We start from the raw sequence: 22,379 nt of genomic DNA, 5'->3' as shown, positions 1-22,379 counted from the left end.
TGGCCAAGGCAGTAATTAATTAAAAAGTACAGAGGAACCTTGTTTATCCAAAGGACACGGGCGGGGAAGTATTTTGTTTGGTTAATCGAATGCCAGATAACATAGTTCAGCCAGGCATCGGGACCTTGCAATCTTGCCGGATAATCTGATATTCAGATAATTGAATGTTGGATAATTGAGGTTCCTCTGTATACAATGGGGAAGATTTTACACAGTCTGTGGAAGGACTGGTAGATTGAATCCCATCTTCTATACATGGTTTCTTATTAGGGTTGCCAATCTGCCTAAAGTGGGTCTCCTGGAATTTTGATCGCTCTTGACATTCCTGGGAGAGCAGTCTGGGAGAAAAACCAGGGAGCCTGCTTCTTCTCTCATTTAAAGGTCATAGTAACAAGCTTGATCAACCCTGGTGTAGTCACTGCAGTGATAGTAGTACAGTTTCTGGGGTGCATAGAATTATGGATATTGTCACAGCCATTATTAACTGACTTGAATAAGGTGATCAGAACCTTGAGGGCTGATTGGCTTGAAGTGGGAGGTTAAGAGAAAAAAACCTCCTTGAACTTGATCCAGTTAAAGTCCTACCTTATGTTCCAAGTGTATGTGCTCATCTGTAGCCACTTGATCTAAATTTATACAAGGTATTATTTATTATCCTGAATATAGCAATCCCCCTTTAAATCAAGCAGTTTACAAGGGATTTTATTGTTTCAGGTGATTTAAAGGTAATTGTCCTGGTTTGTTTCTAATATGTAACGACTGTTCCCCAGTTATTGCTAGTTGGCTCCCATTTTCCTGAGCTTTTCTTTTGCAAATGCTGAATTTCTGGCAGAAAAGGGTTCTGTATCGCAAGCTGTGCAAATAAATTCAGTGCCCGCAGGGCCAGACATAATGCAATTTCAAATGCTTAATAAAATTCATTTTCCCCTCAAAAATGTTCAGAAAAAAAATACATTGGCAATTGAGAAATGGCCGTCTGTAAAGGATGGCTTTTAAACGTCACTTTCACATTCATTGCCCAGAATTGATAAGATGGTTCATTGACTGAAGCTAAGGAGTACATTTATTTTCTGGCAATGACTTTCAGTTTTCATTTCCTTTTCATATTGCAATACTATGAATAAAAATGGCTTTGTATTCTCAGTATAAGGGCATCTTTCATACATATTTCTCTAGTTTCATAATTCTAATCAATGTCAAACCAATGGACTATGTGCATGCACTGTTTTATTAGCTTAAACTCAATGCCCCTAAAATTTGACGCATGAAACATTTAAAGTTTATCTGAAATTCGTCTCACTGCTGCCTCTTGTTTTCACGTAAATTGATCAAAATCTGCATTGTAAGAGCACAGAAATTAAGTTTCAAAAAATGTCTTTGACTTGTATGTTAGTATGATCTCAATATTTATCAATTGCTGCACATATTTAGAAATTACCAATGCCACAACCAGTTTACACAAAATTCAGAGAGTACTTATATTTGAGGAAAGATGATGTATATCTTCAGCTCTTTGTTTCTCAGATGTGGGCAATGAAGACCAAATTGCATGTTTCGCATTTCCCTTGGTGCCCTGACAAGTCTGATGGTTATTTTTTTAGGAAAGAGAAGGTTGAGTGGATATTTGATGAGTGGTCTTGACAGAGTAGATAGGGAGGAGCTGGTGGAAATGCTGAGAGCTAGAGGGCACTGAATTACAGTGATTGGCAAACAAACTATAACAATATGAGGAAAAACATTTTCCTCACAGAAACTGAATAGGATGCAAAATGCACCACTTCCAAGTGTAGGCAAAAGTGAGGACTGCAGGTGCTGGAAATCAAAGTCTAGATTAGAGTGGTGCTGGAAAAGCACAGCCGGTCAGGCAGCATCCGAGGAGCAGGGGTGAGGAGAAATGAGGAAACTGGTGAAGTCAACATTGATGGCCTGGGGTTGAAGTGTTCCAAGGCGGAAGATGAAGCGTTCTTCCTGTGGTGGAGGCAAGTTCAATCATGTTTTTATAAGGGATAAGGACCTGAGGCCAAAAACAATGGGGTTATGGTAAAAGGGAAGCAGAGTAGAACAAGCTGAGATGGGTTCAAAGGTCTCCTATCATCAGTTCCCGTGGAGTAGATATAGAAAGTAGGAGCAGAAGTAGGTCATTTGGCCTCTTGAGTTTGCTCTGCCATTCGTTGTGATCGTGGGTGATCATTCAACTCAATAGCCTGCTCCCCCATGCCCTTTAGCCCCAAGTGCTATATCCAAGTCCTTCCTGAAATCATATTGCATTCTGTGGCAGAGAATTCCACAGGCTTACCACTGTCTGGATGAAGAAATTTCTCCTCAATCAATCCTAAATTGTTAATCTTCTGTCCTTAGATATAAGACTGGAATAGATAGGTTCTCGAGTATCAAGGGGATCAAGAGTTACAGGGAGAAAGTGGGAGAATGGGGATGAGAAATTTATCAGCCATGATTGAATGGTGGAACAGACTCGATGGCCTGAGTGGCCTAGTGTCTGCTCCTATGTCTTATGGTCTTATGGACATTGGTTCTGGATCTCCTGCCATCAGGAACATCCTTTCTGCAGCTACTCTATCTAGTCCTGTTAGAATTTTATACGTTCCTATGAGATCTCCCTCATTCTTTTGAACTCCAGTGAATATAATCCTCACAAGTTCAACCTCTCCTCATAATTCATTCCTACCATCCCAGGAATCAGTCCAGTAAACCTTCACTGCACTCCCTTTTTAGTAAGAACACCCTTCTTCAGATACGGAGACCAAAACCGCATGAAGTACTGCAGGTGTGGTCTCACCAGGACCCTGGATAATTGCAGCAAGCCATTCCTGTACTTGAATCCTTTCAATGTAAATGCCAACACCATTTGCTTTCTTTATCACCTGCTGCACCTGCATGCTTCCTTTTAGCCTCTGGTGTCCAAGGATACCCAGGTCTTGTTGCACATTCCTCTCTCTCAATGATAGCCAGTTAGATGATAATCTACCCTCCTGTTTTTGTTCCCAAAGTGGATAACCTCAGATTTATCCACGTTATACTGCATCTGCCATGCATTTGCCTACTCACTCAACTTGTCTACATTGCGCTGAAGCATCTCTGCATTTTTATCACAGCTCATCCTTCCACCCAGCTTAGTGTCATCTGCAAATTTGGAAGTATTACATTTAGTTCCCTCATCCAAATCATGCACATGTATTATGATTAGCTGGGGGTATGAGGACTGATCCCTGCGGTACCCCATAAGTCACTGCCTGCTGTTTGGAAAAAGACCCAGTTATTCTTTGTTTTTTTTTCCTGTCTGCCAACCAGCTTTTTTATGTATCTTAGTAACTATCCCCAATCCCATGTATTTTAATTTTGCATTCTAATCTCTTATGTGGGATTTTGTTGAAAACCTTCTGAAAGGCCAAATAAACTACACCTACTGGCACCTCCCCATCAACTCTCCAAGTTACATCCTCAAAGACTTGCAATAGATTTGTTAAATGTGATTACCCTTTCTAAATCCAAGCTGACTCTGTCTAATCCTGCCACTATTTTCTAAATACTCAATTGTTAATTATTTTATGATGAACTCTAGCATAGTCCTCACTACCATCATCAGGCTGACTGGTCTGAAATTGCTGTTTTTCTCTGCCTCCCTTCTTAAATAGAAGGCTATCTTCCAATCTGTAGGAACCATTCCAGAGTCCATTGAAACTTAAAGATAGCCACCAATACATCCATAATTTCTACTGCCACTATCTCAAGTACTCTGGGGATTATGAGAGCCTCGAGACTTATTGGCCTTCAAAGCCATCAATTTCTCCAATGCCATTTTCTTACTAATACTGATCTCCTTCAGTTCCTCCCTCTCACTAACTCCTGTGTTCCCAATGTTTCTGGTAAGTTATTTATACCCTCTTTTGTGAACTCAGGACAGCGTGTCAGTCATAGTCACAATGGATATTGAGTATTGGGCATCAATCAAGTCAATTTGTCTTTTAGATGGTGTTGAGTTGCTAAAATGTTTTTTTGCAGCTGAACCCATTCCAGTGAGCAGTGCATCCCCCATCATGCTACTGACCAGTTTTTAAGGGTTCAGGGGTTGAGAATGCCTTGTCTTTGCACTGGTTTTGTAACTATAGTGTTGGTATGCCTGATCCAGTTCAGCTTCACATTATTGGTGACCACCATATGTTCATAGTGAGGAACTTAAAGTTGAAGATAAAGGAAAGAGGGCTGTGCTTTCTGAATTTTGAAATAATCATAACTGGGACAATTATTTCCCAGTTACCTGAGTAGGGAGGCCAACGACCAGGAGACCAGGCTTTAAAGTAATTTGCAGGAGGATTAAAGGAACGTCCAAGAGAAAATGTTTAAAGCAGAGGGTGTAGTGGTTCTGGAACTCATTGTTTGTAAAGGTGTTACAGAGGCGGAAACCCTCATCGTATTTAAGAAAACTACAACTTGCATTTGAGGTGCCATAACCTATGAACTATATCTTGAAGGTAAGGTGAGGCTGGAGAGCATTTATTAGTCTGTGCAGAGATAAATGGCCAAATGGCCTCTCTTTTTGTTATAAGTCCTTCTTTGATTCTGTTATGTAGTATGGATGTCATCTACCGGTTGTCAACTAAAATTCAGATAACGTACAGCCCTAGGCCAAGCTGAGTTGAATAACTTCAGGGTTAGAAGAACTGTCAAAGAACTAAACAGTGAAGGCCATTTCTTCTTACTTTATGATACAGGCTAGGGTTTTGATGAATGAGTTGAAAGTGATTTGTCTGAGCACACGTACCTGAGGATCTGTTACCGTGATGGCCTGATGGTCTCTTCCTTTGCGTTAGGCAATACTCCAGGCACTGGTTGCTTTTCCTTCTGATCCCATTGTCTTTTTTCCCACACATTTTTTTGTAGCACACACAATTGAAAGCTGCCCTTTAATGAATTTTTTCGTATTTCTCCTCTAGTCTCCTTCCCTATTAGGCTATCCAGCTACTGAAACAAAACCAGCAAATGCTGGAGAAACTCTGTGGGTCTGGCAGAGAGAAAGAAAGCAAACTTAATGTTTTGAGTCGAGTGACCCTTTGTCAAAAATTCAGGGTCATCATCCTTTTTCTATCTTGTTAACTCTAACATCGACAGTTACCTGTTGGCAAGGCTCTGAAAATGGAGTAAATGTACTGGAAAGCTGTAATCAGTGTTCTGCAAGTTAGAATTTAAATAAAGAGTATACCGGAACTCCTGAGAGTTCTTTAGATAAATCAGAGACAGAGATGCTGCAGACTCTGAGCAGAGTGCAGTGGAGTAGCCTCGAGAATACAGGCAGAGCTCAGACTCCCATGGGAGGCAGAGTCCATGAAAACAAAGCAAACATATTTTGAATCCATGGATACAGCACAATCCATGGAAGCAACTTCTCATGAAGCACTGTCATTGATTACTAATTGTTACATTGTGGCCAATACATTTATTTTCTATCAAAATAACTGACTGCATATTATCCAAGCTTGGCATCGGGAATTGGTGTTAGGCTGTAACAGATCAGGTTCTGCAAAATGCACACAAAGAATGAAGTTGCCTTTCATCACTCCCTCAGTCAATATGTTTTAACTTACACCACTGCACCAGTGCGATAGTCCCAATTGTAATATTGGATATTTAGACCAGATGTGCTGTCCAAACCAGCTGCCCATCTGGAATTGTTCTTGCTGTATGTGCTGTACTTGTGGCTTATGTAGGTCACTCCACCATAAATGTTACAGCAGAAATAAAAGCACAATCAGGAAACCCTGTAGGACGTCACCTGGAAAAGCATAAGCCCATCGCATGTGTGAAAAAAACACAAATACTGCCTCCAATTTCTGTCAAAGTCATTTGCTATTAACACAGTTGGTAGCATTAGGCAGTGCTGGCAAGATTTTGTGCTGGTGGTGTGTGATAAGGATGAAAGCAATTCTCAGCGCTTTTCATTTCTTTGGTGACTTCCTGTAGCTTTTTCTTTAAGCATGATATTATTTGAAGCATTTTTAATTCTGTTGAATGTTGAGATTGTGACGATCATCCTATATTTTTCTGTTCCTTCCTCCCTCACCCTCAAGAACCCCGAGAACCCTTTTTTGTGATGGTCAGTATATCACAGAATTACAAAATGTACTGGGGCAGAAGGAGGTGTTCAACCCATTATGTCTGCATGGGCTCTTCAAATCAGCATTGTGACTGTTTGCAAATTTCCTGCTTTTTCTCCACACTCACATACATTATTTCTATCCCAATAATCAACCAGAAACCTCTTGAATGCCTAAATGAAGTTGCTTCCACCACATTTCCAGACAGTGCATTCCTGACTTCAACGTTTTACTGTGTGATAAAGCTTTTTTTTAATGTCAGATTTGCTCCCTTTTTCAGATCTCTTTAAATCAGTGCCCTCTGGTTTTGATTATTTTGTGACTGGGAACAGTTTCTCCCTATCTATTCCATCAAGCCTGCTCGGAACCTTTCAAACTTTTCCTTCTGGCCTTCTTTTCTCCAAGGAGAACAGTCCCCACTTCTTCAATCTATCCTCATAACTGAAATTTCTCATCCCTGCAGCCATGCTTGTGAATCATGTCTGTCCTCTGTTCATGCATTCACTATAAAGTGGCATGCGGAATTGTATAGACTGTAGACTAATTTCTCGAAGTGACAGTTCCTCATGAAGTGACTGCTTGCTTAACATGAGTGGGTTTTCCACAAAGGCAAATTGACTTTTGGAACAAGCTTCACGAATGGGTGATACCCTATGAGAGAAGGTTTTAAACAGATAAGACTGGTCTGTCAGGAAAGGGGCAAATTTGAGATTAGTCTATATGATATTTTATGCATCACAGCAATAGCCATGTCATCTCTGTTAGCAGTGGGGCAGAATCACTAAGATTATAAGAGCGCTATCACTTCCAGGTTTGCACGCAACAACTAGCATTTATGTAGTGCCTTCAGATTTTTTCATAGAAGTATTAAAAAACAAAATTTGAGACTAAGGAGGCATTAGGATAGGTGACCAAACATTTGGTCAAAGCTATGCTTTAAGGCATAACTCAAAGTAGGGAAGAAAGGTCAATAGACCTTTGGAAGTTACAGAAACTTATGGAAGTTGGTGGTATAAATATTTCAGAGACAGAAGGCTAGAGGGGGCTTTCTATGACAGTTGTTACATGGCATTGGTCTGTCAGAAGAGGGGAATTTTGTTGAGAGTAAAGAATTTTTCCCATTCTGAAAAAAAAATTCAAAAAAATTAAGAAGGCCAGAATTCTTAGAAGAATGAACAACCAACAAAAACTGCTTGTATTTTCACAGATTCCTCAGCTGTTTGCCAGGTTTGAAGAAACCCCATTGGGTGCAGCATCGTGGGCCCAAGTTCACAAGGCAGTATTACATGATGGAAGGACAGTGGCAGTCAAAGTCCAGCACCCGAAGGTGCGCAGTCAATGTGCCAACGATGTCATTTTGATGGAGGTAAATGGAACATTTTATTAAAACCATTAGCGGCAAATGCAATGACATTTGGAGTGATCCACAGTCTGTAACCTCAAGAATAACACATGCCCAAATATGTCTTGTTTCTCAATTCCTTGAACTGTGATCTTTTGTGCATTACCAACTTAAAATGTTTTATGATTGATTCAAATACCCACTGAGAAAGGTACCAGAAAACGATGGGGAAGAAACTGACTCAGAAAGGATAAGGAGAATGTAAATACATGCCAGTGAGGAATGAAATCACCAATGAAGATGGTTTTGGTCAGATTACTTACAGTGTTGAAACAGGCCCTTCAGCCCAACAAGTCCACACCAACCCTCCGAAGAGCAATCCACCCAGACCCATTCCCCTGCATTTACCCCTTCACCTAACACTACTGACAATTTAGCATGGCCAATTCACCTAACCAGCACATCTTTGGACTGTGGGAGGAAACCGGAGCACCTGGAGGAAACCCACGCAGACACGGGAAAAATGTGCAACTCCACACAGGCGGGAATTGAATCTGGGTCTCTGGAGCTGTGAGGCAGCAGTGCTAATCACTGTGCCGCTGTTCCGCCCACAATGTGTTGGAGATCTGTCATCTTAGCTCCAAGGCATCTCTGTAGGAGTTCCTCAGGATAATGTCCAAGAACCAACCATCTTCAGCTGCTTCATCAATGACCTACCGTCTATCATAAGGTCAGAATTAGCGATGGTCGCTGCTGAAGTAGTTCATGTTCAAGACCTGGACAATATCAGGCTTGGGCTGACAAGTGGCAAGCAACGTTTGCTGCACACAATTGCCAGGTAATGGCCATCTCCAATAAAGAATCTAACTGTCACCCCTTAATATTCAAAAACAATGCCATCAATGAATACCCCCTACAATCAACATGCTGGGGTTAACATTGACCAGAAACTGAACTGGATTAGCCTTATAAATACAGTGGCTATTAAGTCCATTCGTTCGGTCAATTTTGTTGGGTCAGAGGCTAGGAATCCTGCAAAGACTAATTCACCTCATGACTCCCCAAGGCCCTATTTACAAGGTGCAATTCAGAAGCATGATGGAATACTTCCCAGTAGCCTTGCTAAGTGCCAATAACATTTAAAAAGCTTGACACCATCCAGTACAAACAGGCCACTTGATTGGGACGGTATCCAGAAACATTCATTCTCTCCACCAACAAAATTCAGTAACAGCAGTGTGCATCATCTATAAGATGTACAGCAGAAATTCATGAAGTCTCCCAGCCAACATCTTTCAAACCCACACCCATTCTCATTCAGAAGCGGATGCATGGAAAACCATCACCCTCCAAATTACTCGCCATCCTAACTTGGAAATGTATTAATATTCCTTCACTGGGTTTAAATCCTGGAACTCCCTCCTCAACATGGGTCTACCTATACCAAATGGGCTGCAGAAGCTCAGGAAGGCAGATCTCATGTCCAAGTGAGGATGGTGTGTGACCTACCGTGGTATTTGGAGTTGGTGGTATGCTGAAGCACTGGATTCTTTTTTATAGCTGGACATGTATGTTTGAACTTACTGTCAAAGGCGTATTGGCGAGTTGCTGTAATGTATCATGTGATCAGGTAGTAACTGTGTAAGATGGTGGATAAGGTGAGTTTTGACTTTGAATTTGATACATCTGGCAGTTGTGTTGAGATTTAAGTCCATGAATCAGAACAGTAGCCTAGGCGTCTGGAATTGGTGGCCCAGTAACATGACCACTGGGTCACCATCTTCCCCTAAGGTAAGTGCTCTGAGATGGTCAGAATGAAGTCTTAAAGGACATTATATGAATGCAAGTTATCTCATAAAACCGTGTGTGATGATGGGATTTGCTGGATAACTTCAATCTTGATTCATTGATGTTTTCATACTTTTCTTCCCTTTTCCTTGAAAATTTGAGAGGAGGAGAACTGGCACATCCCAAAATAATGTTTCCATTTTATTGGGAGACCCAAAGAATCAATGGCAGTACAAGAACATGGGAACAGATGTTGGCCATTCCCCCCCTCAGTCTGTTCTTTCAATTTGACAAGGGTTGAATTATAACTTGACTTTATCTACCTGCTTTGAATTGTAGCCTTTGCCCTCTCAAAAATTCAGCCATGTTAGTTTTGAAAATTTCAAGTCACTCCCAGCTTCAACATCTTAATGAAGAGGAAACTTAACATCAATAGATTTCTCAAGTTAGATTCAGATGACCAAGGTCATTCCAGAATCCAGTTAGGACCATAGGAACAGGAATAGGCCATTCAGTTTCTCAAGCTTGCTTTCCCAGTCAATAAGATCTTGGCTGATTTGTGGCCTAACTCCATATATTTGCCTTGGACCCGTATCCCTTGATACCCTTGCTAAATAAAAGTTTGCCTATATCAGACTTAAATATAACATCATCGACCACTGTTTGAGGAAGGAAGTTCCAAACCTTCCCTACTCTTTGTGTATAGACGCACTTTCTAACCTACGTATTGAATGGCATCACCCTAATTCGTAGGCTATGTCCCCTGGTTCCCTGAAGCTTCAACCAATAGAGATAGTTTGTCTTAGTTGAATGGTAGGTAAATAAAGTTAAAGTGGTTCAATGTTACAGTGGCAAACTGTGAAATTGACCCAACGAATGGACTTAATTCCTGACGAAGGGCGTACGCCCGAAACATCGACTCTCCTGCTCCTCGGATGCTGCCTCACCTGCTGTGCTTTTCCAGCACCACACTCTTGACTCTGATCTCTAGCATCTGCTGTCCTCACTTTCTCTCAACGGATGAGCTATCAGTTTGAGACGAGGGAAGAAGATTAGAGGAAAGTTGTAAAGTTTGTCAGTGGAAATTTGGAGAAAGCGAGTAGCCTCAAGTACCTGGGATCACTGAAGGTGGAGGATGGAAGCATGAAAATGGAAATGACGTGACAGATTAGCTCTGGTTGAAGTAATTAGAAAATATGTGGTGGAGTATTGTCAAGGGCCACAGGGGTAGGGTCATCCCAAAAATTAAAGATTTTAATAAGTACACAAAATTCCCTAATTCACCTGACTTTCATCCAATCAGACACAATGACCAGTGCACCGTGTTTGATCTTGCAGAGGCGTTACCTTGGTATTTGCAGAGTTGGCTTCAAGAAGGAGGGTAGCATTTTCTCTGGCCATTCTATTGGTTGGAATCACATTGTGGTGACATTTCTTTTACATCCAAATCTCTGGTGCACAATCCACAGAAGCCTTGTGATGTACTGAGTCAAATACTTTGATCAGGTTGCGGAACATACTGAACAGTTCGCAATCATGTTCTTGACAATTTTCCTGGATTTGCCTGTCAATGAACGCTACTTCAGAGACGCCTCTGCAACGTCTAAAGCTAATCTGAGTGTCGTTCCGAGGAATTTCTTATCCACAGGAGGTGGGTGATCAAGGAAAATGTGCGTGTGTCAGGACTTTCCCTGTTATAGACAGTAGGGAAGCTTCCACTGCATGACTTCTCTTTTCATGAAGATACTTACAATGGTCACATTCTTGATGTTAGTTTATTTACCTCCTAAATGTGCATGTGGAATGTAGGTGTGAACAAAAGCCCATTATCCTCGAAGACTTCAGCTGGAATACTATCGGGACTGCAGGTTATGTTATTTTTCATCTATTTGATTGTTTGTTGCAGCTGTTTCATTGATGGTGGTTTATACTTATTGATTCTCCCACAGGGTAGTGAGGGAGAGCTTGGAGAGTATTTGCTGCCACTGTTGACTCACAGTTGAGGAGTTGTTGCAAGTGTTCTTTCCAAGATTGATGGATGTCCTGTGAGTGACCCCTAAGTAGAATGGGAGAAGCTGAAAGAAGACGTTGCGGTGTCAACCTATACATATCTATGAGCTCTTTCCAGGCTAGTTTCACAATTTGAATATAGCCGGTGTGAATTTAATGAGTGAGTGGACTTAATTAAGTTCAAGCAGAAAAAAACATATTTCTGCATCAGTAATTAAATTGGTTTTATGCTTCACTGTTTCTTTGGGCTGTTGTTATAACTGTCTCTCTTGTGAGTTATGTTAAGGATAGAATCATGCTTTCAGTTAAAAATGAATTTTTCAGTTTGGTTTATCCTGCCTAGACAATAGACAATAGACAATAGGTGCAGGAGTAGGCCATGCTGCCCTTTGAGCCTGCACCACCATTCAATATGATCATGGCTGATCATCCTTAATCAGTATCCTGTTCCTGCCTTATCTCCATAACCCTAGAAACAATGTAATTTTAAGATAAGGAACTGGGCATTTAGCAAGAATGCACCTGGAGGCTTTGAAGTGTCTTGAGCTCACTGCTAAAAGGGTGGTAAAGACAAGGATCCTCAAGACATTTAAAAACCCTTTAGATGAACACTTGGATTGTTATAGTTTACGAGGCTACAGGCTGAGTGCTGGGAAATAGGGTTCAAATAGATTGATGTTTGATGACCGTTACAAACATGATGGGCCGAAGGGCATTTTCAGTGCGGCAAAAGCCAAATTCTGTGAATCTCTACAGGCCATTTGACCCATCAGGTCCATACTGTCCCTCTAAGATAATCCCATCCAGCCCCTGTAACCATGCATTTCCCACGGCTAATCTGTCTAGCCTGCATTCTATGGCAATTTAGCATGGCCAATCCACTTATGCTGCACATCTTTGGACTGTGGGAGGAAACCAAAGCACCGGGAGGAAACCCACGCAGACACGGGGCGAATGTGCACACTCCACACAGGCAGTCACCTGAGGGTGAAATCGAACCCAGGTCCCTGGCATTGTGAGTCTGCAGTGCACACCACTGTGCCACCTTAGTTCCACTCTTCTGTTTGGAGGATTTAGAAGCAAAAAAGCCCTGAATGTTGTTCTGCAGATAATAGCGGAGGATGGAACTGTGCACTCAACAAAAACTGGTGGGTTTTTGTTTTAAAAACATAAATAAATAAGAAGAAAGCTGATCTAGAGGTTACAGACATTCAGCCTGGTTAAACAAAGAACTCAGTTCTATACCTTGAGAGAGAGAGAAAAAGTGAGTTGTAGAGAATTGGTTAGGGTTAAGCAGCATTCTGAAGTGAGAAGTCTAACTCTGGAATGGAAGTCAAGGGGGTGTGAACCCGTGTTTGGTATCACAGCATCTGACTACTTGGAGCAGGGTGCATTTTGATGTGGGTATACAGCAAACCTGAGCTGTGACCTCTGCAGCTAAGCTCAGAATATTAAGGAACAATTTTCTAGAACTGAGTGAATGCTACCGTAAAAAAAAAATAAGCTGGGTTAAGTCTGTTGAATTCAGTTTTAAGATAGGAGCCTATTGTTTAGCATTATTATTTTTCTTGTTTAGTGTGCCTATCTAGTCATTATTACTTTTCTATGTTTTATTTAAGTTTTCACTATAAGGATTGTTTTGGTGTTTCAATTTATTTTCTTATCCTTGGTCTCTTCACACATTTTTAATCAAAAAAATATTTCTTCCACACAAACTTCAAAAGATTCTGGTCTATCAAGTCAGATCTGAACAAATATATCCAGCTTCACCAGCATTCTCATAACCGAGATCATTACAGGATATGAAAATGTGGAGGAAATGATGAAGAAGAAACTTGACCCATGGGAATTATGAAGTAATTGTGATCTGAGGACAGTGAGGAAGATAAAACCGGTTGTAAAAATCAGATTTACTCAGTAAGAGAACAAAATCCTCTTAGATGCACACTGCTGGTTGAAGTGATGGGTTAGAAAATGGAGCTCTATCATGAGAACATTGAAAGCATGATGTGAATAAATCCCACTCGGCACATTAAGTTCCCCTCATCATAGATCATTGCAATTTGCCTTGTATACTTCAGATAACATACTTGTTATCCTAGGAGTGCTCAGATAATGGAGAAGTGAAGGTGAATGCTTTTTGCAGCTTTCTTTCTTTATGCTTTCTATATGTTGAACTTTGTTCAGTGTGGTTCAGCCATAGCCAATGCTGGGTAAAAGGGGATTATGGCAGGGGTTTCATTACCAGAAAAAATGCAGCTCTAATGTGGTGCAGAGCAAAATATTCCAGATGCTGGAAATACTCCATAGAGACAGCAGCATCTGTGAAGAGAGGAAGAGAGTTCTGGTTTCAGGTTGGTGACCTTTCCTTCGGTTTTCTGAGGATAGGTCACAGGCATGAAATGTTAATGCTGTTGCTGGCTCCAGGGTACTGCCAGACCTGATGATGAGTTCCACTATTTTCTGTCCTTTTTTCCAATGTTTGGGGATTATCAGAAGCAAATAAATTATATTAGGCCTGAATGTGATTCCTGTATGTTGCTAATTTCCGTGGGTTGTCTGTCTTCTCGTGTAGATAATTGCCTGAGAGCATCTAGTATGATTAGATCATAAAAGCCTAACAGCACCAATTGGAAAGCCAAATTGAATTCACAGTTATTGAACTGTGTCCTTGGACAGCAACAGTCAAGATAATTGGGATTTAATACTGGCTACTCTGATTTAATTAATATATTGTTAGAAGCTTAATTACTTACCCTTGATCTCTGTTAAATAAAGAGTTGTATTTTGTTACGCAAGTAGTTTGCTACATCTTATTTATTCAAAATCTTGTACAAGATGCTTACTACTATCATCCTTGATTAAATTGACCCTTTGCACCTTACTGCAGGTGATAGAAGTTACTAAGGAAAATCACACAATTTGAATATGTTGGGAATTTGGATGGAATTCCTTTCCTCGTTAATTTGGTATGTTTATGTAATGATTTTGTTACTCAACTAGTTCTCCGGGGTACCTCAGTTCCGAAGTGCCTTCACCCTCGCCGGCTGTGCCTTCAACTCTCCAAGCATTAGGCATCAAAATTCCTTCCCTCGGCCCCTCCAACTCCCTCCTCCTTAACACCTACCTCTTTGATCAAGCTTTCAGTAACAGATTTTATTTGATGGCTCTCCTCTGAAACACTGTGGATATGTAAGCTTGGTAAAGGTGCTTTATAAATGGATAATGTTGTTGGCAACAACAAAACAAATAAACCCAACTGGTCCATTAAAACCATTGGCCCTTTCATGAAGGAAGCATGCTATCCATAAGCAATCTGCCACATGTGACTCTTGCCTGACATCAATATGGTTGACTCTTAGCTGCCCTTTGAAGTGGCTTGGCAATTACAATTTATTGCAATTTTCTAAATGCGCCTAGGGCAGACAATAATTGTCAGATTTACTAATGTCACACATATCTCAAATTATTTATTGAAATATGTGAGAGATGTTCACTATATTGGTATAGCACTGGGGGAAGCCAGTTATTTCACTCACCTTATTGTTAACCCAAGGTTAAACAAAAGATTGAACTCTATTCTTTAATGAATAGTTGGTTCAGTTCAAATTGAGTCCTCTGGATTCTGGAAGGCTATGGGAAAGGAACAAGGGAGTAAGACTTATTGGTGACCACTGCAAAAGGGCCAGCACAAACATGATGGGCTGAATGAGCTCCTTCTGTGCCACATGATTCTATAAAATAAATAGGATCATTAATAAAGAGAATACACAATAGGCTAAAACTAGTCAGTGAGAATTTTCAATCCAGCGATCAGTGCACTGTCTGGAAATGAGAAGCTAAAGGCTGGACTATGACAGGGTGATGAATCCAGAGCACTGATTGCCTTGGTTGAATGGAGGACCTTAACTGGATTTTATACCTGTCTTGCAGCTAACAGACTGCCTATGGAGCTCCTGTCCCTTAATGAAAAGGATAGGATCCTCCCCTCTGTATGCATGGTTGGCCAGCCCTCAGCTCCAGCAATGGCACTGGGAGTTGTGGCCGCTGCTGGAACTGCAACCAGCTCATGGAGCAGAAAGGTTAGTGGGATCAGCGTCAGGCAGTTTCAAGCCTCAGGGCTGAGGAGATACACTGGGAAGGCCCTTAGGTGTCACAGTTGCCCTACGTATGGGAGAACACCCCTGCAAATAGCCCACCATTGGCAGAATGTTCTAGAGGCAGGAAGATGTGGTACACTCCACCCTATGCTCCATCCTAATTTTCAGCAAAAGCCACTAGCCCCACCATCACCCCACTTCCTGTTCTAGAACCCACAAAGTCCAACACAAATTGTTCAATCTGATAAATAATTATCCATATGAGTTTATCAGTTTGACAGTTAGTTGTATTTTGTTGATTCTAACTTTTCTCTAAAACAATATATACACTTTCAAACCATATGTATCTAGTATTAAAAATCTCCCAATGTATTTACCTAATTATCTAACTTGCATCGTTAATATTTGATATTTGATTAGCTGAAGACTGTTAGCTTGGCTCAGTAGTAATATTTGCATTTCTGGTGGCAATTGGTTTGCATCCCAATCAGGACTCCAATACTTAAATTGAGTTGACATTTCCCTGGGCACCAGGGTGATGGGTTCTGTTGTCTTTCAATGAGCCATTAAGCTTCACTTAGATGGACTCAAAAGACATCTCAGCAATTTTCTTTTTGGCAAAACGATGTGCCAACCAATGCCCAAAACATCGAGTGGTCATTAGTTCTATTGCCATCTTTGGGATGTGTATACAAGTGGTCTTGACCACTCACCAAGAAAACAGCAAATGTGATTGATTGGCCATGCACTATAGGTATTGATTATTTAGATACATTTATTTATGTAAATGTAAGTCTCTGAAATGTTCTGTTTAAATAATTTTGCAGATACATTCATGCAACGCAGATCTTATGTGTCAACAATCTTGAATTAGACAAGAATAATATTCATTTATTATCTGCCTTTCAAGTATCAAACTATTCCCCTATCTGTGTTTCTGGAAAAGCTGCCTCCCATCCCACATAACTAGAAAAAAACTCTTTATAATCTCAGACATAATCCTCCACTGGTTTTGATTTATCTAAGTTTGTCTGCCAATTAACAATGAATATCCTATTTGTCCTCCTCCAGTGTCATAAGCTCATTGACTAATAATAGATCTCTAACAATGGGAGATCAATCAGTTGATAGAACACTATTTGTTGAACATTGCTGTAAAATGAAATAACGTTGTTATGTGACAATGTAATGTCATTGCCACTTGAGCAGAGTCATCTTCCTTTCTGACCACACTGATCCACTGCCTGAGATTAACAGTATCATCAAGAGCACTTCTGTAAAGGTTTTAACACGTCTTTAAAAAGCTGCTAAAAGCAGTTCACGAGATGCCGTTTTAATAAAAAAGATGTCGAGCCAAAGATGAATATATTTGGAGAGGCGACTGGAGCCTTGGTTAGAGAATTGGAAGGTCTGAAAGGAGAATTAGGGCAACGGAGAGGCAGAGTGGTTCATAATGGAGTTCACTGTCATGACAACTTCATGGCACAGCCACAAGTGGTGAGGTTTCAGTGTTGCAACTTTGTGAATTAGGAGCAGAGATAGCCCACAGCCCCTTGAGTCTGTTCCTTACTTCTAGAAGATGATGGCTGCACTGGTTTCTTCACATTCCTGCTTACCCTGATAACCTGGTACATTGGAAGGTTTGAACAGCTGTGTGCTGGCAAAGGTTGCAAAACCCTACACAGCCAGTGAAGTACTGTTGAAGTGCACCCGATGCTTTACTCTGAATCACAGCAACAAATTTGCACATTGCAAGCTTCCAAAAGCAGCAATGAAATAATTTACTGACAATCTGTTTCAATGACTGCTGTTTGAAGGACGCACATTAGATAAGACAACTTGGTGGTATTTTGTGGGTGATGCTGGCAAGGCTGACATTTATTACTTATCCTTAATTACCCTTGAGTAGATGATGGTGAGCTGCTGCCTTGAACCACTGCAGTCTATATGGTGTAGTGCAACCACAGTGCTAATGGGAGAGAGTTCCAGTATTATGAGCCAGTGACAGCGAGGGACTGCAGTATAGTTTCAAGACGTATGTGAGTGGCTTGCAGTGGAACTTGCATGTTCATAAGTATCTGCTGTCCTTGTCCTTCTACACCTCTGACTTGTGCCATGTAGATGGTAGACAGACTCTGGAACATCAGGAGGTCATTTACTCACCACAAAATTCCAAGGATTGGATCTCCAGTTGTAACGATTGTGTATTTATATGGCTGGTCTCATTTCTTCACAATGATACCATGCTGGATGTTGATGGAAGGAGAATTCAATGATGATAATGCCACTGAATGTCAATGGGAGATAGTTAAATTCGCTCTTATTGGTGATGGTCATTGCTTGGCACTTTTTTGGGAGAGAATCCCACTCTGACCCTCTTGATTTCATTGTAACTTTGGTGGAAACTTGATGGAAAGAGTAGAATTAAGGAGCTTGAATGAACCGCAGCAAAAGCCACAACATTCTCCTTTGTGCCAGGAGTGATTCCAACTAGCAGCTGCTGATCCATATTGATGTAACTGTTGCTACGGTTTCTTGATGCTCCTTAATTCTACTCTTTCCATCAAGTTTCCACCAAGGTTACAATGAAATAAAGAGGGTCAGGGTGGGATTCTTTTGGAGGGTCGGTGTGGACTTGATGGGCCGAATGGCCTGCTTCCACACTGTCGGGATTCTACGATTCTATGAAGAGCACAATGACCATGGCAGGACACAAATTAAGCATTAGTTACCAGATCATTGCTTAATGCTGCTTGTTAACACGATCAACAAAATCTTCCTTTCCTGATGATTGGGAGTAGATTAATCTGGCCATGATTGGCCAGATGAGCTTTATGGCCACGACATACCTGCACATTTTCCACAGCGGCAAGTCAATGCCAGTGTTGAAGCTGTACTGGAACAGCTTGCCTGAGGCATGGCTACGTCTGGAGTACAGAGCTGTTGTCAGGGACCATAGCCTTTGTATTCTCTAGTGCATTCAACCAATTCCTCATATCAGGCAGAGTAAATTGGATTGTCAGAGAAGTGTTCAATGAACTAGTGCACAATCAAGAAGACAAAGGCTTGTTGCCATCAACTCAGGAACTTCTGTCTTTTTATGTGGATGTAAAATATACCGTATACCTATTTTGTTATCTCTAGTGTTTTTGCCAATGCTTATTCCTCACCAACATTGTAAGCAGACAGATTGCTGCAATTATATTATTACTGTCCGTGGGAGTTAACTTTATGCAAATTGGCCAACCTTCCAATAACAGTGACTATACTTTAAAAGTAGTTCCTTAACTATAAATTGCTTCGAGCCATCCAGAGGCTATCAATTAAATTAATATTACATATTGTGCTAAGGGACATGAGTGCAGTTTCTGCAGTACTGTTAGTGCACTGTGTGAACAGGACTGGGCAGCAATTAGCACATCTCAAGCTTATCAACAGAAATTGGCTAATGGGAGGAGTCCTGTCCTTTCATGATGCAGTCAATACAGGAAAACAAAAGACCTTTGAAACTCTCTGCAGCAAATGGGAGGACATGATTAATGGTACCTGGGTGGTTATCTGGGGCACATTTTATTTGTCCACTCTGACAAGTCTGGTAAATGCCGTTCATCATTCATTAACTTACTGCAATTGGGAGCAGGAAGGTGACACGTTGCCGGGCCCACTGCCAATACTCTGTTCCTCAGCTACTTGCTAAATGATGGGCACGGGTTACACCTCTGATTTCCAGTGGCCGAGATACCCAAGCTCTGCTCTGCTGTCTGCAAAATTTTGTATCTAAATGGAGAGCGTAGTGATGCTGAAATTGTTCTCCTTGGAGCTGATAATTGTGATGTTCAAAATTCTGAGGCGTTTTTTAACAGAGCAAAAAAGAAAGAGCTGTTGTAGTGGCAGGTGGGTTGTTCCAGAGGATCCAGGATTAAAGTACAGTAATTAGCTAAAAGGTAAGATTCAGAGGTGGAATGAGGGGCCTTTTTTTAATGCAACGAATTGTGGCCTGGATTGTCTGAGAGTGTAGTGGTAGCAAATTCAATTATGAGAGGAATTTAATATGTTTGCAAAGAAAACAAAGCTTGCAGGGTACATCTTTGGTTTAGCACAAAGGTCAGTTTCCACCTTTCTTGGCTTGGCACTTCGTGTTCTTCCTGAAGAAGGGCCTGTGCCCGAAACGTCGAATCTCCTGTTCCCTGGATGCTGCCTGACCTGCTGTGCTGTTCCAGCAATAAAGTTTCAACTTCGTGTTCTTCCTCCCTCCCCTTCTCCCCCGAACAACCCAGCTCTTCTTTCTTATATTAATCATTAAGGAAAGTGTTATGACATACCTCTGGAGCACGTGGGATTGAACCTGGGCCTTCTGGCCCAGAAGGACAGATAATGCCAATGTGCCACAAGAGCCCTGCACTTAAATAAAATGTCCAGGGAGCACCGCCTCAATCAACTCTGGAACAATGCTGATTTATTCTTTTTTATTCACTGGTGGGCCATGAGCGTTGCTGGCTGGGCTAGCATTCATTTTCCATCCTAGCTGCCCTTCAGAACGTGGCGGTGAAATGCCTTCTTGACCCACAATGCCATTGGAAAGGGAGTTCCAGGAATTTTGCCCAGCAACACTGAAGGAATGGCGATATATTTCCAAGTCAAGATGGTGTTGCTTAGAGGGGTATGTGTATGTACTGGTGTTTCCATGTATCTGCTGCCCTTGTCCTTCGAGAAAGATTTGGAAGGTGATGTCTTCGGAGCCTTCATGAATTTCTGCAGTATATCTTATAGATACTACATGCTATTGCTACTGAGCGTAGGTGGTGGTTGTAGTCCCAATCAAATGAGCTACTTTGTTCTGAATGGTGTCAAACTTCTTGTTGGAGCTGCACCCATCTAGGCAAGAGGGGAGAGTTCTGTCACACTCCAGTAACCCCGAGGATGTTGATAGAGGGGGATTCAATGATACAGATATCAATGAAAATCAAAGGGTGGTGGTTAGTTTCCCTTGAGTTGGAAATGGTGATTGCCTGGCACTTGTGTGACATGAATGTTACTAACAATTTGTCAGCCCATGTCTGGATTTTGTCCATGAAATAACTCCACAGAGGCTAGTATCCCGTCACCAAGTCATCCTTTAATTACGCATGGAAAGTCCATGCTCCAGCTCCATCAGAGCCAGCTGTCAGAGTGAACAGGATGTCTGGCATTCCTGTACTTTTTTTTTCTTTTTTGGGTGGCCAATGTCAAGCACTGCCCTTCACATCAAAGGGCAGTGCTGGACTCCTGTTTATATATTTTTTTCTTTTTATTTAAACAGTGAAAGACACAAAGTGCACAAATCTTTATTCAAATTCCACCACCAGGAAGATAGGAAAACACCTGGGTGGCCAGTGACAAACACTGCCCTTCACATCAAAGGGCAGTGCTGTGTGATCAAAACAGTGAAGGGGAGGGTAGGGACTAAATCAAAATAGAGTTGGAGGGAGAAATAATGCACTCCACTCCCTGCGGCGCCCACCTCTCCCTGAACAACTCCAGCGCGTTGGTCGACACCGCGTGCTCCTTCTCCAAGGACACCCAGGCTCTAACGTAACCGCGGAAGAGGGGCAGGCAGTCGGCCCTAACGACCCCCTCCACGGCCCGCTGCCTGGACCTGTTGCTGGCCAGTTTGGCCAGGCCCAGGAACAAACCCACGAGGAGGCCTTCAGACCTGCATTCCTGTACTTATCTGTCAGCCAGGGCTCCCTGATTGGGGCTGTTAATCTGGCCCAAGTAGTGAACTCATTCTGTGAAGTCCACATGGCTGATCTTGTTGCAGTCACTACAGATCAGATCTTGTTGCATTTGGGCCCAGTCTTCGACGGCAGCATCAAACAAGTCAAGTTTCCCAAATTATGGAATGATGCCAGGAATGCTTACCCCAACTCAAAGATGACTGTTGCAAGTAAACTTCTTCAGGAGGATGCTTTTCCCTCGGCAGCACAGAGGCCAGTATCTGATCACCAAGTCACCTTTTAATTACACATAGAGTGTACTGATCCAGGATGTGAGTCAATGTTTACACAATGTTCAGCACCAGGTGTGACTCCATAGGTACTGAAGGAATGTGTATCCAGATGCAGCAAGTCCTGGACAATATCCAGTTTTGGCCAATAAGTAGCAAGTACCATTCAGGTATTGTAAGTGCCAGTCAATGATTATCTCCAACACCAGAGAAACTAAACATCGCCCTTGACTTTCAGAAGCATTATCATCACCAAATCTTCCACTATCAAGATCTGGGGGTGACCATTGACTTGAAACTGAACTGGACCAGCTATATAAATACTGTGGCTGCAAGACCAGGTCAGAAGATCAAAATTCTGTAACAATTAGTTCACTTTCTGTCCACCATTAATAAGCACAGGTCAGGATATGATGGAATTCTGTCCACTTGGCTGGATGAGTGCAGCTCCAAGAACACCCATGAAGCTTGATACCTTTCAGACCAAACATCCTGCCTGCAACCTTCAACATTTACTCCCTTCAACACTGATGCATAGTGATGGCAATGTGTACGATCGACATGATGCACTGTTCCAACTCGCCAGGACTCTCTTCAATGACACCATCTGACACTGTGACCGTTAAAAGGCCTAGGGCAGCAGGTGCATGACCACCTGCAAGTTACAGTCCAAACCACACACCATCCTGACTTCGAACCACATCGTCTTTCCTTCACTCTCACTTGGTCAATATCCTGGAACTCCCATTTGCACTGTTAGTGTGCTAAACATGCCATAGACCACAGGACTGCTGGCTCAACCTGAGGGTCACTATGCCTCAGGCGAAGGGTGAGGTTGAGAAGGTCCTCAGTCAGTGAGGGAACTGAACCCATCACTCTGCATTGCAAACCAGCTATCTAGCCATCTGAGCTCACCATAAGATATAGGAGAATTAAGCCATTTGGCCTCTTGAGTCTGTTACAACAGTTATTCATTCATTGTTGCTGTGTTTCTCAATCCCATTCTCCAACTTCTCCCTGTAACCCTTGATTCTCTTACTAAT

At 41.8% G+C, this 22,379-nt stretch overlaps 1 protein-coding gene across 3 annotated transcripts in view; it reads left to right on the top strand.

Annotated features, from left to right (window-relative positions):
• The window catches only part of adck1 (aarF domain containing kinase 1), a 575,359-nt gene that overhangs the window by 292,463 nt on the left and 260,517 nt on the right, over positions 1-22,379 (top strand). For all 3 annotated transcript variants that reach the window (XM_043697036.1, XM_043697034.1, XM_043697033.1), the window contains one exon: positions 7,318-7,476. In XM_043697036.1, coding sequence (XP_043552971.1) covers positions 7,318-7,476 — 159 coding nt within the window. The remainder of the gene's footprint in view (positions 1-7,317; positions 7,477-22,379) is intronic.

This window comes from Chiloscyllium plagiosum, chromosome 10, assembly GCF_004010195.1.
Source record: "Chiloscyllium plagiosum isolate BGI_BamShark_2017 chromosome 10, ASM401019v2, whole genome shotgun sequence".
Classification (NCBI taxonomy): domain Eukaryota; kingdom Metazoa; phylum Chordata; class Chondrichthyes; order Orectolobiformes; family Hemiscylliidae; genus Chiloscyllium; species Chiloscyllium plagiosum.
This window is presented reverse-complemented; position numbering and strand designations above follow the sequence as displayed.